Below are 15,858 nucleotides of genomic sequence, written 5' to 3'. Positions count from 1 at the left end.
ATATGAATTTTGAGGGAGCACAACATTCAGTCCATTGCATCTGCAAGACACACTTTTTGAGAGAGATACACCTATAGAGAAGTTATAATTCTATTGTAGAGCTATAATAGGTTAGTGCAGTGTGTAAAACAGAACAGATATGGCAACCAAGGAAGGCATCACAGAGTAAGTGACATTTGAGTAGGCTCTTAAAAAATTAGTAGGTGTTTTTGAGGTAGAAAGCATGGGAAAGCATTTGATGAAGGGAGAATAAAAAGCAAGTCATATAATGGTGGAAGTTCTTTTAACTTTCTTGCTTTACATAGAAGTTTAAATTCTGGATTCAAGATGCATGACTAAAATCTGAAACTAATAGTGTTGGTGGAAAATGTTAATTACCAGCAAGTTACCAGGACTTATTTTTGTATTCCCCATTTTTAAAGTTTGCATTACGCTACTTCCCTTTTACAAAAAAGCTACATTAGTATGTGTTTTCACTAACCAAAATAAATCCAAAGAGAATTTTCGCTTTTAAATTAATAGTCATTGCTTCTTCACTTTATAACATTTCTGTTTATGGAAGGTTTCATAGGCGCACTCTACTTTTGGATATTGGGGAAAACTGGTGTTTACTTGTATTAGAGATTCGGCCTATGCTCATCCCACCTCTTACCTTTCTTTTTTTTTTTTTTCTTCTTTTAAAAACAGCATTATCTGAATGTTCTTTTAAACTCTACAATTAGGGGCCTCCTTGATACCTTATATTTAGTTAACCTTTTTCTCTCAAAGTCTCTCTCTTCATGTCAGTTCTTAACATTCACTAATACCTCTCCAGGATTAGCAGAGTTCCCATTACTCCTGTGGTTGCTTAGCTTTTGGCCCAACCTTTACTAACCTCTCATTACCAGCTTTTATTCAGCGAAAGTAGTGGTAAATAAAGATCTTTCTCATAATTAAATTCCCCTTCTCCCCAATTATTTAGCCAGCGGTAGTATCTGTGTAATTCATAATTCAAATATTTAGGGTTGGAGAAATAATCTCTTAAGTGTGTTTTCTGTTTTTAAAAGTATATTTTCTGTTTTTCTACATCTTCTTCCTGTTAAAATTGAAGTAATTCAGTTGGAGCATTATAGCAAGAGGAATAAAATGTAATGTTGGAATATCTAGGTAGCATCCAAGTGTCATTTATTTTTTATTTTGCTTACTTAATTGTAGCCAAAATTTATACTCAAAATTCACATTAAATGAATTTTTTATTTTCATTTTGTGGTTTTAGAATTTCAACTTGGAAATGTGTAGCGGTTTGTTTGTTATTTTCAAATAATGGATTTGCAGTATTTTTTAAATATATAGAAGAGAAGAGATAGCTCCTTGGAAAAGTTACTGGCAAATAGCTTTGGAAGATTGATTGGCAATAACCAGAGTCACAGTGAGCTACACCCTGGGCATTTTCCCACTGCCTCCCCTGGGAGACCTTGACCTCTGCAGCCCATCACTGACCTCAGACTATTGATGCAGTTCTTCTGACTCAGGACCATTTTATGTAGATTCAGATTATTATGACATACTTACTTTAATATCCTTTCTATATGTTCTTTATTCTGCTTTGATTCTACTTGATCATATGCAATAATTGAGTTTGTTATACTTTCCTATGATTTAATGTCTTGGTAGAATTCACAAAGAAAAATAACCTTCAATTTTATTTTTAAAAATTATATGAGAAAAATAGAACTAATAGTTACTTTTACTTCGGAGATTATTTCACAGGTTTGTTTAAGCAGCGTAAGATTGGAGACCAGTTGATCTAACTTGACCTCACTTCTACTTCTTGGCTGTGTGACATTGGGCAAGTTACTCTTTCTCTAAGCCTGAGTTTGGAAGATTAATTAACATGTGAAAGCATCTAACATATTAGACAGGTAGTAACTTCCTCACACAGCTCCATGATGCTGGTCGCTAACTATTTGGGTTCAAATTCAGGTTTGAAGAGACCTGAATTGGGGAATTTCTACCTTCAATATTAATCGCTTTTTCTCAAAATACTTATGTTAAGTACTGGGTCATATACGCTTAAGATACAGCACAGAAATGATTTTGATAAGTAGTTGACAGTCTGATTACTGCTGCCTATATGCCTAAAGCCATTTTAAGATACTGGTCTTTTTATCTCTTGTAGGGTATCTCTGATGTTGAAGAAGATCCTGGGGAACTGAGCAGAGAGAGTATATGGGACCTTTCCTGTGAAACTGTGAGAGAGCAGCTTACAAACAGCATCAGGAAACAGTGGAGAATTTTGAAAAGTCATGTAGAAAAACTTGATAACCAAGGTAACTACTGCCTAAATGCATGCAAAGTGAGTAGTAACACTCAGTACACTTAATTTTCAGTCATGTAAAAGCCAGTTTGGTGGTTTAAAAAGCAAGACTGCCTACTTCTAGTCATGAGGTTGAATATCCCTAAGAAAATGTACTTGGCCCCCAGAGTGCCTCTTTCTCTGAAAAGAGGACGTCATGATTCATGTGCTCTGAGTGCACTTGGATACAGTGATCAGTCTCTACTAATCTTGGAAATCAAGAAGTAGTAACCATCATACAGTATAAATATGAACCTTTTGCTTATTCTAGATTCGTGCATCTAAGATCCTAATAATCCACTTTTAAATTATTTTCAAAGTAATAGATGTTCAATGTATTTGTGTCAGGGAGTCTGTAAAGTAGAATATCTAGATCTCTGTTCCCTATATGTAACACTTAACAGTTCCGTGCAAATCTTTTTAGACTTTTCTCTCTGCATTTGCAAAATATTTATTTAAAAATACACACACAAAAAAAACCAAAAATTGAATATTTTAGACATCTTTTCCTGTCAGTACAGATAGTATAGATAGATTTACATTGATGAATATATCCTTAATATTTTATATTTATTAAAGTTTACATGCTTTTAAATCAAGAAAATTAAGTTTCTGCTCAATAAGTGGTTTATTTTTTTTTCTGTCAGTATTTTTTTTTAATTTAATAAATCTTTGTTGTTCAGATTATTACAATTGTTCCTCTTTTTTCCCCCCATAGCTCCCCTCCACCCGGTTCCCACCCCACCCTCTGCCCTTACCTCCCCGCTACTGTCCTCATCCATAGGTGTACAATTTTTGTCCAGTCTCTTCCCACACCCCTTTCCCCCTGAGAATTGTCAGTCCACTCCCATTCTATGCCCCTGATTCTATTATATTCACCAGTTTATTCTCTTCATCAGATTTTTAATTCACTTGATTTTTAGATTCACTTGTTGATAGATATGTATTTGTTGTTCATAATGTTTATTATTACCTTTTTCTTCTTCTTCCTCTTCTTAAAGAATACCTTTCAGCATTTCATATAATACTGGTTTGGTGTTGATGAACTCCTTTAGCTTTTTCTTATCTGTGAAGCTCTTTATCTGACCTTCCATTCTGAATGATAGCTTTGCTGGGTAGAGTAATCTTGGTTGTAGGTTCTTGCTATTCATCACTTTGAATATTTCTTGCCACTCCCATCTGGCCTGCATAGTTTCTGTTGAGAAATCAACTGACAATCATATGGGTGCTTCCTTGTAGGTAATTAACTGTTTTTCTCTTGCTGCTTTTAATATTCTCTCTTTGTCTTTTGCTCTTGGCATTTTAATTGTGATGTGTCTTGGTGTGGTCCTCTTTGGATTCCTTTTGTTTGGAGTTCTGTGCACTTCATGGACTTGTAAGTCTATTTCTTTCACCAGGTGGGGGAAGTTTTCAGTCATTATTTCTTCAAATAGGTTTTGAATATCTTGCTCTCTCTCTTCTTTTGGCACCCCCATAATTCGTATGTTGGTACGCTTAAGGTTGTCCCAGAGGCTTCTTACACTATCTTCAAATTTTTGGATTCTTTTTGCTTTTCCGGTTGAGTGTTTTTTGCTTCTTTGTATTTCAAATCTTTGACTTGATTCTTGCGGTCCTCTAGTCTGCTGTTAGGTCTCTGTATAATATTTTTTATTTCAGTCAGTGTATGTTTTAATTTCTAGTTGGTCCTTTTTCATATCCTCGAGGGTCTCGCTAAATTTATCGGCCTTTTCTAGGAAATTCTTGAAAAGCCTTATAACCGTGGTTTTGAACTCTATATCCGGTCGTTTGCTTTACTGTATTTCTTTCGTTTGTGATCTGTTTCTTTGTCTCTGCATTTTTGCTGCTTCCCTGAGTTGGTAGAGTAGCTTTGTGTGCTAGGTGTCCTATAGGGCCCAGTGGCTCAGCCTCCCCAGTTACCTGAGGTGGACACTCTTGGTGCACCCCTTTGTTGGCTGTGTGCACAGCCTTGTTGTAGTTAAGTCTTGATTATTGTTGGTATCACTGGGAGGAATTGACCTCCAGGCCAATTGGCTGTGAGGATCAGCTGTGTCTATGCTGGGAGAACTTCTGTGCTGGAGACACCCTTATGAGACAAGACTTGCAAAATTGCAAAAGCCTCTGTGCTCAGCTTGGATGGGGTGGAGTCTCAGGGCAGAGCAGACAGCCTTGGCTTCCTGTCAGCCCTGCCCTATGAGGCCCCTGGGTTTCTGTGTCCCTCAGTAATTGCTGCAAGCACCTTTGAGAGAAAGCCGCCCTCGAGTTTCGCCTGCTGCCAGTCCAATTTCTCCCCAAATGAGTCCGGGTTCCCAGATTCTCACCCGGAACTGGAGTTCAGCGCAGTCGGGAGCTTCCATCTCCCTCCCACTTGAGAAAGCCAGCAGCGCACTCAGCAGTCAGTCTTCCCCACTCGCGCTCGCATGCGCCTCCCGACCTCTGCCTTTTGCAGCTCCCCTGAGTCTCCGTGTGCTTTTCTCTTTCCTTCTAGTTGTAGAATTTCCAATCAGCCAGCCTTCCTGTGGTTCCGGATGATGTCCGTTTTGTCTTTTAGTTGTAGTTTTGAAATTGTTGTGCGAGGCAGTAGTTTAAGTGTTTACCTATGCCGCCATCTTGGTTTCTCCATCTAAGTGGTGTATTTTTAAAAAATTATTCTAAATTGTCAAAAATAACAAACTCAGTGCCAGTTGTCTTCAGTAATAAAAAATAATCAGCAGGCCGTGTGGAGGGGATCAATGAGGGTAAAAGGAGGCCATCTGTAATACTTTCAACAATAAAAATACATTTTATAAATAAATAAATAATTAATTAATTAATAGCTAGCAATCAGCAAACTTATGTAAGTACCAAAATAAGTTGACATGAGATTTTATTGACTTGGGTGAGTCTTCATTGTCTGTTAGTAAATAGCAAGTATGTTTGGGCTTCCTGTTTGTCAAAGTCTAAACCAGAGAGTGAGATTTGTAGCACTGCAATGACCTTTGAGGAAGTGTCAAAAGCACGTAGTTTATGCAGGTCAGTTATTTTTCTCTTCTGTGAATATAAGTTGTCCATTTTTAATTAGGACATAATCTTGAATAAATATGGATTACAAAGTAAATGTTGGCAATGAAGGTATGTTTGCGTGGCTATCATTTAGTCCAAAAAGGGTGCCAATTTATAGTTGTCATGCACTCCTTATAGTTGCTTTTTAAATTTTTCAAGTGTTAAAATAATATAAATTTAATATAGTTTATGAATTTTTAAAGAGCACAGGAAAATAGTAATCTTTGAGAAAACCTATGGGATTCCTGAAAGAGAAAAGTTTTGAGAGCCTTGATTTTTAAGTGTATGTCCAAAAGACACCATAAGCTAAGTGGTGACTGTTAAACTTATGTCAAATTACTACTTTTATTTTAGTTTCAAAGGTACACCTAGAAGGTTTTAACGATGAAGATGTAATTTCACGACAAGACCATGAGGAAGAAACCGAAAAACTTGAGTTAGAAATTCAGCAGTGTAAAGAAATGATTAAAACTCAACAACAACTTTTACAGGTAAATGTGAGTTACTTTTTAAAACGATTCTTCCTTGAGAAGGACCAGAATGTTACTGAATCTGACTAGATTTTTATTCCTTTATTTCATAAGCTCTGTAGTATTTGACACTTGTCTGATCTAAGGTCTCTCCTTCCTAACAGGTAGATTTCATACCATTGCTTAGTTGGTCTTGGCCAGTTAGAGTAGAAGCATCTGGGGAATGGCACACCTCAGTCGACGTTCTCATTCTTCCTCATTTCTGTACATCCCCTCAAGTTTGACCTGCCCTCCCTTGTTTTGTTTCAACTTGGTGGAGGGTTGCAGGGGCCCTCAGGAACTTACTGTTTTAAAATCTAATAGCAGCAGCTTGCTACTACATGTGATGACGATACCACTTCACTGCTACGAGACTGTTATTTGTTGGAAGAAAAGGAGCGCCTCAAAGAAGAGTGGTCCCTATTTAAAGAGCAAAAAAAGAATTTCGAGAAAGAAAGACGAAGCTTTACGGAAGCTGCCATTCGCCTAGGATTGGAGGTATTTTAAACAATTGGCTTTCCTTGAAGAGCTTTTGAGAATTGTAGGGAGGCCTCAGTAGAATGCATCTAAGTTCTGTGTTCGTCTAAAAGTATTTTACCAGTGATTTCATCAATAACTTGAAAGAGATGCTAAACATGCGAACTATAGAAGGATATCTTTTTGCCTTTACCAGATTTGGGGATTGAAAATTTTTTAAAAAAACAGCAACTAAGCATTCATTAACCCTTTTGGATTAGCTTTCTACTATTAAGTGTTTAGCTTCACAAGAGAGCTCTTTTGGGCATATGTTGTCTGTCCACTGTCAATAGGTAGTGTCAGAAGACAGTGCAAACAAGAGCATGTTTGTTGTTTTGTTTTTATAAAAGGAAGTGTGGTAAAAAGTGAAATTCTTTCTCCTTCTGGGCCCTCACCCAGGGATGTGAGCCTCCCAGTTAGCAGTTTGGACTATTGTGTATGCATGTCCTCAGCTTGTTTTTTTTTACTCAGCAGTGTATCACCTATAGATTTCCCTTTCAACAATTATAGAAGTAATGTCAGGACATGGTTTAAAAATAAAATCAACCCATACACAAAGCTAAAAAGTGAGAAAATACCCTCCTTTCTCATTGCCAGTTTAATTCCTCAGAGGTAACCACTGTTACAAGTTTCTATTTGTCATTCTTCTGGGAAGTATTATACTATTTTAACTTTAATATATTTCAACTTTTTTTTTTCTTGATACCAGTCTATTGATTCCCCACTATGAAAGAGTAGGCATTTAATGTGCTTATCTTCACTACCATCTATACTGTTCCTTACATCTGGCTTCTTTATAATATCGTTACTTTTTACACTACTTTTTTAAAAACTGCTTTTTCTGATTAACCTTTTTACGTTGAGTAAACTTTTTAATGCATTTACTTCATGTTTGCTCAACTTCAGACTGTATTAGCTTATCCTTGCAATGACAGAAGGCATTCTCCTAGTTACACTTACTCCATTGCGCTTGCCCCTCTGCTTCCCATGTGATAATTATTTTTCACTGTCAACTGTTATCACATTCATATTCTGCCCTGTAATATAATCCAAGTGAAGTACTTTGTGTAAGATTGAGACTTAAAAATTAAAAACCAGGAAAGAACATTGATAACATCATAATTGTCTAAATATTATTCATTTTGTAACCAAGTAATATGTTTGGACACATGGAAAACCTTCTGTATTATGAAGACTGCCACCTGGAAGAGGATCTTCTGTGCATCGCTGTGGAGTAAATGCTTTGACTGTCTTTGTAGCTTCCTTTATGATTTCCTGACTCAGATTCAGCCGTCATGTTTCTTCCATCTCATGTCACCCTCTTTCTTAGGTTCCTTTTTCAGTAATCTATATTATCTTATTCATTTTCTCATAAGTAGTGTGTGAGTGAAAAATATTTTAAAATGGAATATACAGAAGTGTATTCATACTTGATTGGTTTGACTGGATATAGGATTTAGGTTCCAACTTTTCCCCTTGAAACTTTGAAAAAGTAATTTCATTTCTTCTTCTCTCTCTCTCTCTCTTTTTTTTGTTAATCCTCACCCGAGGATCTTTTTCCAGTGATTTTTTTTAATTTAATAAATCTTTATTGTTCAGATTATTACAATTGTTCCTCCTTTTTCCCCCCATAGCTCCCCTCCACCCGGTTCCCACCCCACCCTCTGCCCTTAACTCCCCCGCACTGTCCTCATCCATAGGTGTATGATTTTTCTCCATTCTCTTCCCACACCCCCCACACCCCTTTCCCCCTGAGAATTATCAGTCCACTCCCTTTCTATGCCCCTGCTTCTATTATATTCATCAGTTTATTCTGTTCATCAGATTTTTTATTCACTTGATTTTTAGGTTCACTTGCTAATAGATAGATATTTGTTGTTCATAATTTTTATCTTTACTTTTTTCTTCTTCCTCTTCTTAAAGAATACCTTTCAGCATTTTATATAATACTGGTTTGGTGTTGATGAACTCCTTTAGCTTTTTCTTATCTGTGAAGCTCTTTTTCTGACCTTTCATTCTGAATGATAACTTTGCTGGGTAATCTTGGTTGTAGGTTCTTGCTATTCATCACTTTGAATATTTCTTGCCACTCCCGTCTGGCCTGCATAGTTTCTGTTGAGAAATCAGCTGACAGTCGTATGGGTGCTCCCTTGTAGGTAATTAACTGTTTTTCTCTTGCTGCTTTTAATATTCTCTCTTTGTCTTTTGCTCTTGGCATTTTAATTATAATGTGTCTTGGTGTGGTCCTCTTTGGATTCCTTTTGTTTGGGGTTCTGTGTGCTTCCTGGACTTGTAAGTCTATTTCTTTCACCAGGTGGGGGAAGTTTTCAGTCATTATTTCTTCAAATAGGTTTTCAGTATCTTGCTCTCTCTCTTCTTTTGGCACCCCCATAATTCTGATGTTGGTACGCTTGAAGTTGTCCCAGAGGCTCCTTACACTATCTTCAACTTTTTGGATTCTTTTTGGATTCTTTTTGCTTTTCCCGTTGAGTGTTTTTTGCTTCTTTGTATTTCAAATCTTTGACTAGATTCTTGCGGTCCTCTAGTCTGCTGTTAGGTCTCTGTATAATATTTTTTATTTCAGTCAGTGTATGTTTAATTTCTAGTTGGTCCTTTTTCATATCTTCGAGGGTCTCGTTATATTTATCGGTCTTTTCTAGGATATTCTTGAAAAGCCTTATAACCGTGGTTTTGAATTCTATATCCAGTCGTTTATTTTCCTCCATTTCTTTCGTTTGTGATCTGTTTCTTTGTCTCTGCATTTTCGCTGCTTCCCTGAGTTGGTAGGGTAGCTTTGTGTGCTAGGTTTCCTATATGGCCCAGTGGGTCGGCCTCCCCAGTTAACCTGAGGTGGACACTCTTGGCGCACCCCTTTGTGGACTGTGTGTACAGCCTTGTTGTAGTTAAATCTTGATTGTTGTTGGTATCACCTGGAGGAATTGACCTCCAGGCCAGTTGGCTGTGAGGATCAGCTGTGTCTACGCTGGGAGAAGTTCGGTGCTGGAGACACCCTTATGAGACAAGACTTGCAAAATTGCAAAAGCCTCTGTGCTCAGCTTGGATGGGGCAGAGTCTCATGGCGGAGCAGACAGTCGTGGCTTCCTGTCAGCCCTGCCCTTGCGCGCGCGCCACCAGACCTCTGCCTTCTGCAGCTCCCCTGAGTTTCCGCCTGACAGTCCAGATTCCCCTGTAAGAGCGTGGGTCCCCAGGGGCTCGCCCGGAACTGGGGTTCAGTGCATTTGGAACTAGGGTTCAGTGCAGTCAGGAGCTTCCGACTCCCTTCTGCTAGGGAATGCCTGCAGCAACCTCTGCATTCAGTCTTCTCTGCTAGCACTCGTGCGCACGTGCCTCCAGACCCCTGCCCGCCGCAGCTCCACTGGGTCTCCGAGTCTTCGTGTGCCTTTCTACCTGACAGTCCAGACTCCTCCTGTATGAGCCTGGGTCCACGGGGTTTTGCCCGGAACTGGGGTTCAGTGCAGTCGGAACTGGGGTTCAGTGCAGTCGGGGGCTTCCTTCCCCCTCCCGCCAGAGAAAGTCAGCCAGGCACTCAGCCGCCCTTCCTCTCTGCGCGCGTGTCTCCGTACCTCAGCCCTTTGCCGCTCCTCTGATTCTCCGTGAGCTTTTCTCTTTCCTTCTAGTTGTAGAATTTCCACTCAGCCAGCCTTCCTGTGGTTCTGGATGATGTCCGTTCTCTCTTTTAGTTGTAGTTTTGAAATTGTTGTGCGAGGCAGCAGTTTAGGTGTTTGCCTATGCCGCCATCTTGGTTTCTCCCTCCAGTGTTTTTTAAGGAGAGTGAAAGAGAGAGGGAAAGACAGAGAGAAACATCGATGTGAGAGAAACACATCGATTGGTTTCCTCCTGCACGAGCCCTGACCAGGGCCTGGACCAGAGAGGAGCCTGCAAACAAGGTACGTGCCCTTTGGTCTACAGGCAGATGTTCTATCCACTGAGCCAAACAGACTAAAGCTCCATTTCTTCTGGTATGTAGTTTTGCTAATAAGAAACCTGATTATAATGTAATCTACATTACTCTGTAAATACCCTCTGTTTTGTTTCTTCCCCCTCTCTGGAAGCTTTTGGGATTTTATATTCTTAAAGTTCTGAAATTTTACCAGAACCTGTCTCTGTGGCTCCTCTTTTTTTTTTTTTAAATATATTTTTATTGGTTTCAGAGAGGAAGGGAAAGGAGGGAGGGAGAGAGAGATAGAAACATCAGTGATGAGAGAGAATCATTGACTGGCTGCCATTTGCATGCCCCCCACTGGGGATCGAGCCTGCAACTAGGCATGTGCCCTGACCAGGAATCTAACCGTGACCTCCTGGTTCATAGGTCGATGCTCAACCACTGAGCCATGCCAGCTGGGCCCCATGGCTCTTTTTGCCTGAAGATATACTATATTTCTTTAGGAAAATTTTCTTCTATGCTGTATTTTTACCTCCTTTGACTTCTCTCACATCCTGGAACTTTTACTAGACAGATGGTTAGCCTTCTGATTCTATCTATAGATTGACTTTATGTTCTGAATTTGGGGATATTCTCTCCCTTTATCTTGTACATCAGCAGCCTGGTCTTCAGCATGGTCAGTTTTATTATTCTCTTCATCCCTTGAGTTTTTATTTCAGAGTTTATCATTTAAGTGCTTAACCTCTTTGTTTTTTTTTGTTTTCTTTGTATAGCATTGTATTATTTTATAGGTGTTCATAAATCTGTCCAGTAATTTGTATTATGGATTTTTTTATATCAAACAGTTTTAACACATTGCACATAATTATTTTTTAAGAAAATCGATTTCAAATATAATAATATTACATGTAACAAACATTAATATTTCAAGAAAAAGATTTTAAATATAATAGAAGTAATCCTGTTATTTACAGATTTTTGATATTTCCTACAACTTTTGTAATATTATACTATGTTAATACAGTTTTGGTAATATATTTAAAATCTTTATTATGGTTTTTAAAAAATATTTTTTTTCTGTCCTAAACTGTTATCCATGATCATTTCTCTTTGTCTTTTTTTTTTTTTTTTTCTCTTATGCTATTAGTTTTCTTCAAATGTTTAGTGATTCATTATTCTGTATTAATAATTATAAGTGAAAAACTACATATGTTGGTCATTTTAAATAGCAATTTGCAAATTGTGAAAGTCAATTTCATCAATAGCTCTCCTCAGGAAACAAGAACAATTGGCACTAGTATTTTCTCTGTTTTATAGGATCACTTCTGTTTCTGAGCCCATCTCTCCCTCACCCCCCACCCCTCCCCTCCTCTAAGATGCTCTTGCTACTTTGTATGCCACTCCCAGTCCTCTGCTTGGGAATCCCTTTGCCTCTGGTCACTAGAGGATGGCAGGGCCAGTGAAGGATAGGAAGGAAAGAAGGACCAGAAACCTGAGTGGTGGGGAGAATGTAGTTTAGGATTCAGGAGCTGTGCAGAAGGGGGAGGTTTGACATGCGCCCCCTTGTGGTTTAGTGGTGCTGCTCGTGCTGGTAGAAGGTTGAAGGATGACAGTAATGCTTGATAAAGCCTTACCTCCTTTTCTCGTGATTAATTTACAATGGGTATTTTTCTGTTGTTTGTGATTTTATATTTATAATGTTCTGTATATTCAAAAGTTATGTTCATATTCTGCATGTTTAAAAGTTATGCTAATATGCTATTTTTGCATTGTCCACTTGAACTTATTCAAAATTGATGTGAAAAAATAATGATTAGTTGGTTTATTAGATGAAAGGGAAGGCTTTTTATTTTTTAAACAATTTTCTTAAATGAAATTTTTCTTAGTGTTCTTAATTCATTTGACTTAATTACATATATGGTAGCCAGAAGGCAAACACAGATAACTAGAGAAATCACGTAAAATGGCAACTACATGAGCATTGAAACATTGATCATATTTCTTTGGTTTGCTTATTGTGACAGAGAAAGGCATTTGAAGAAGAAAGAGCCAGCTGGTTAAAGCAACAGTTCTTAAATATGACTACCTTTGACTACCAGAATTCAGAAAATGTGAGACTTTTCAGTGCCTTCTCAGGAAGTGAGTATTTCATAAGCTCTTTAATCTGAAAATGCATGTAAAAAATACTGTAAATTATTAATATAAAACTTTGGAGAGCACCAGTAAGAACTTTCTAACTAAAACTAAAAAGCCAACTTTAATATTTTATTTACTGAGTCAAATGGGAATGACAGGAGGGCTGTGGATTCCAAAGACAACTTTTGTTGTGTAATATCAAATTTTTGAAAATTTACTACAAACAAATATTTTTTAAAACAATCCTTTTAAATGTTTGTGACAAAGATTACAGGATGAGCTAGGCTCTCATTCTGTCTCACACCTTACTCAGAACTACAAATAATTCATCATAGTTAACCACCTTCACTATATTGCCTTTTTTTTTTGCCCCACAGGTTCTGACCGGGACAGTCTTACAGTGCACTCAAGGCCACGACAGAAACCCTACAGGGTGTCTAACGGGTCTCCAGTTTGTACCTCTAAACTCACAAAATCTCTTCCTGCTTCTCCTTCAACTTCAGACTTTTGCCAGACACGTTCCTGTGTATCTGAACATAGGTATTGGTCTGTAGGTCATCTTCTCACATATACATAACAGCGCTAGAGTTGCATTGCTTAGGAAAAGTTGGCATGTTTGTAGTATTAGCAACAGTAGAGGGTTTGGAGAGGAATTCAGTAGATGGATTCATTCATTATCCAAATATTTATTGGGTATCCATTATCTGTAGACAACTATTAGGCATCAGGAATACAGTTGTGAACAAGTCATATACAGTCCCTGTCTTCTGGGAGCTAAATGATATAATGTGATTCTTTTTATTTCATATCTAAAATACAATTTAAAATATAGTCTTAATTACAGGAATCACTTAATATTTTAAGTACTTAATTTTATTAACTAGAAGAATATTGTTTTGAAATTTTTTGTAGAGCACGTATTTAGAGTTTCTTTTCAACACCGTTTCATTGGTGTTGAAGGGCAGAGCATTGCTCATCCTGACTGGTAAAGAGGGTCAGTACCCAGGATGAGAGGATCGAACAGCTGCCCCCCGTCCCAGAAAACCCACATACTGCTATTAACTGCTGCATTTTGGGATAGTCCTCTAAGGTTGTTAAATTCATTTCTAAGCTCTAATACCAATTCTTTAGCTCACAACCTATTCCAAGATTAACTTTGAACTAAGCAGCTAGACCATTGCTAGTGCTGCAGAGGAGCAGAACGGAGCTAGGGGCTGCGTGGGAAAGTGCCGGCGATCGCTGTCCTCTGAGAGGAGGAGACGGCCCAGGGCCTGCCAGTTTGGCAGGCGCCTTAGGAAGCCTGCACACACTGGCCTGTGGTAGTGAGAGGCTTGTGTGGAGCGAAGTGCTGAAGAAGGCAGTAGCCCTTGAAAGAAGAATTGTTAAATAGATGAATTTTTTTTTTAAATATATTTTATTGATTTTTTACAGAGAGGAAGGGAGAGGGATAGAGAGTTAGAAACATCAATGAGAGAGAAACATCGATCAGCTGCCTCCTGCACACCTCCTACCGGGGATGTGCCCGCAACCAAGGTACATGCCCTCGACTGGAATCGAACCCGGGACCTTTCAGTCCGCAAGCCGACGCTCTATCCACTGAGCCAAACCGGTCAGGGCAAATAGATGAATTTTAAAACAAAAATTGAAGCTTTTAAAAGGACAAGACACTCTAACTTAAAGTCGACTTTTGAAAGGATGAGGACTCTAAGTAAATACTGGGGCAAAGAAGAGCTGAGGGCCCTCCCAGCAAGTGTAGGGACCCTGAGGAGAGGACACTAGTGTGTTTGTGGATGTGAGTGGAGTTAGCAAACAAGACCAGGAGGTGGAGGGGAGGAGTCATATCCTTTAAGGCCCTGGGTGAGTAGATTGGGATTAAATGTTCAAATATATATAAATACTAGAGGCCTGGTGCATTTGTGCACTCATTGGGCTGGGGGAGGAGGGGTCCTCAGCCTAGCCTGCGCCCTTTCGGTCAGGGCATATGCCTGGGATGTGGGCTCAATCCCCAGTTGGGAGCATGCAGGAGGCAGCTGATTAATGATTCTCTCTCATCATTGATGTTTCTCTCTTTCCCTCTCTCCCTTCCTCTCTGAAATCAATAAAAAAATCGTTTAGTCTGTATTTGTAGGTCAGATATTCTAAGGGCAATGCAAAAGCATTCAAGTCTTTTAAGCAGGAGAATGAAAAAAATTAAGTTTCAAAAATATTACCCATATTATGTAGGAAACATTCTCAGAGCCAGTGATATAAGCTGGGAGACTCAGTTAGGATGCATTAGTGGAGCAGAGGTGAGAGATGATGGTAATGTGGATGAAGGTCAGAACATGAAGGTAGAAATGTTTGGATTTAGGATATATTTTGCAGTTAAAGCCAAAAGATTGACTGATGGGTTGGATATGGGAAGTGAATGTTTATTTAATTTATAATAAAAATAATGTAAGCTCAGAGTATTTTCTTACACAGAATGTTATTGAAACATTGAGATTTGACCAATCAGAACTATATATATATTTTTTAGACATAAATTCTAGTTATCACTTACAAATAATACTTTTCTTACCTAATAAAAGAGAAACATGCAAATTAACCATCACTCCGCTACACCCACAGCCAGAGTGAGTATGCAAATTAACCCAACAAAGATGGAGGTTAATTTGCATACGCAGGGCGCAGCGGTGTGAAGCCTGCTATGAGGGGAAGGGGGTCGGTGGAGGGAGCTACTGGAGTGGTGCTCCAGACAGAGCAAGGACTTGCCGGCTCCGGGCGGCCCGGGAGCGGGGAGGTGCCGGCTCCTTGGTGGCCAGGGAGTGAGGACTTGCCAGCTCTGGGCGGCCGGGGAGCGGGAACTTGCCGGCTCCCGGGCGGCCGGGGAGCGGGAACTTGACGGCTCCCGGGCGGCCGGGGAGTGGGGACGTGCCGGTTCCTGGTAGGAGCGGGGACGTGCCGGCTCCCAGGCGGCCCTGGGCAGCTGGGAGTGAAGCCAGGGGAAGGAAGGCCTATTTTTGCACGAATATCGTGCAACGGGCCTCTAGTTGTATATAAAAGAGAGCATAGGATAGTTGCCCCAATTATTTTTACATATTTTAAATTTTTACCTTTTTACATAATTTTTTGTAGTTGTGAAATATTTGACAAATATTTCTTGACGACATTGTTTTGTGTTTAATAAAAGTCCAATATTTAGTACCTACATCAATAGGGTGTTGTGAAGTTAGGTGTAATATTTGTTAAAGCACTTAACTTAAAACAGTACTTGGTCCATTGTAAACCTTTAGTAACAGGCTATAAAAATAAAAATAAATGTAAACAGGAGAAACCAAGATGGCGGCATAGGTAAACACCTAAACTGCTGCCTCGCACAACAATTTCAAAACTACAACTAAAAGACAGAACGGACACCATCCTGAACCACAGGAAAG

The 15,858-nt window shown here is 38.9% G+C and overlaps 1 protein-coding gene across 6 annotated transcripts in view; it reads left to right on the top strand.

The window, feature by feature from the left end:
* SSX2IP (SSX family member 2 interacting protein) overlaps positions 1-15,858 on the top strand; it is a 75,135-nt gene that overhangs the window by 50,594 nt on the left and 8,683 nt on the right. For 3 of the 6 annotated variants that reach the window (XM_080657783.1, XM_080657785.1, XM_080657784.1), the window contains exons 9-13: positions 2,159-2,309; positions 5,729-5,865; positions 6,208-6,381; positions 12,328-12,442; positions 12,817-12,979. In XM_080657783.1, the coding sequence (XP_080513909.1) occupies positions 2,159-2,309; positions 5,729-5,865; positions 6,208-6,381; positions 12,328-12,442; positions 12,817-12,979 (740 nt within the window). Of the gene's footprint in view, positions 1-2,158; positions 2,310-5,728; positions 5,866-6,207; positions 6,382-12,327; positions 12,443-12,816; positions 12,990-15,858 lie in introns of all 6 variants that reach the window. The other 3 variants (XM_080657786.1, XM_080657787.1, XM_080657788.1) reach the window with 2 other exon arrangements.

The sequence above is a fragment of the Plecotus auritus genome (genome assembly GCF_963455305.1).
Source record: "Plecotus auritus genome assembly, chromosome: 2".
Lineage (NCBI taxonomy): Eukaryota > Metazoa > Chordata > Mammalia > Chiroptera > Vespertilionidae > Plecotus > Plecotus auritus.
Note: the sequence above shows the minus strand (reverse complement) of the source record. Positions and strands in the feature narration are given on the sequence as shown.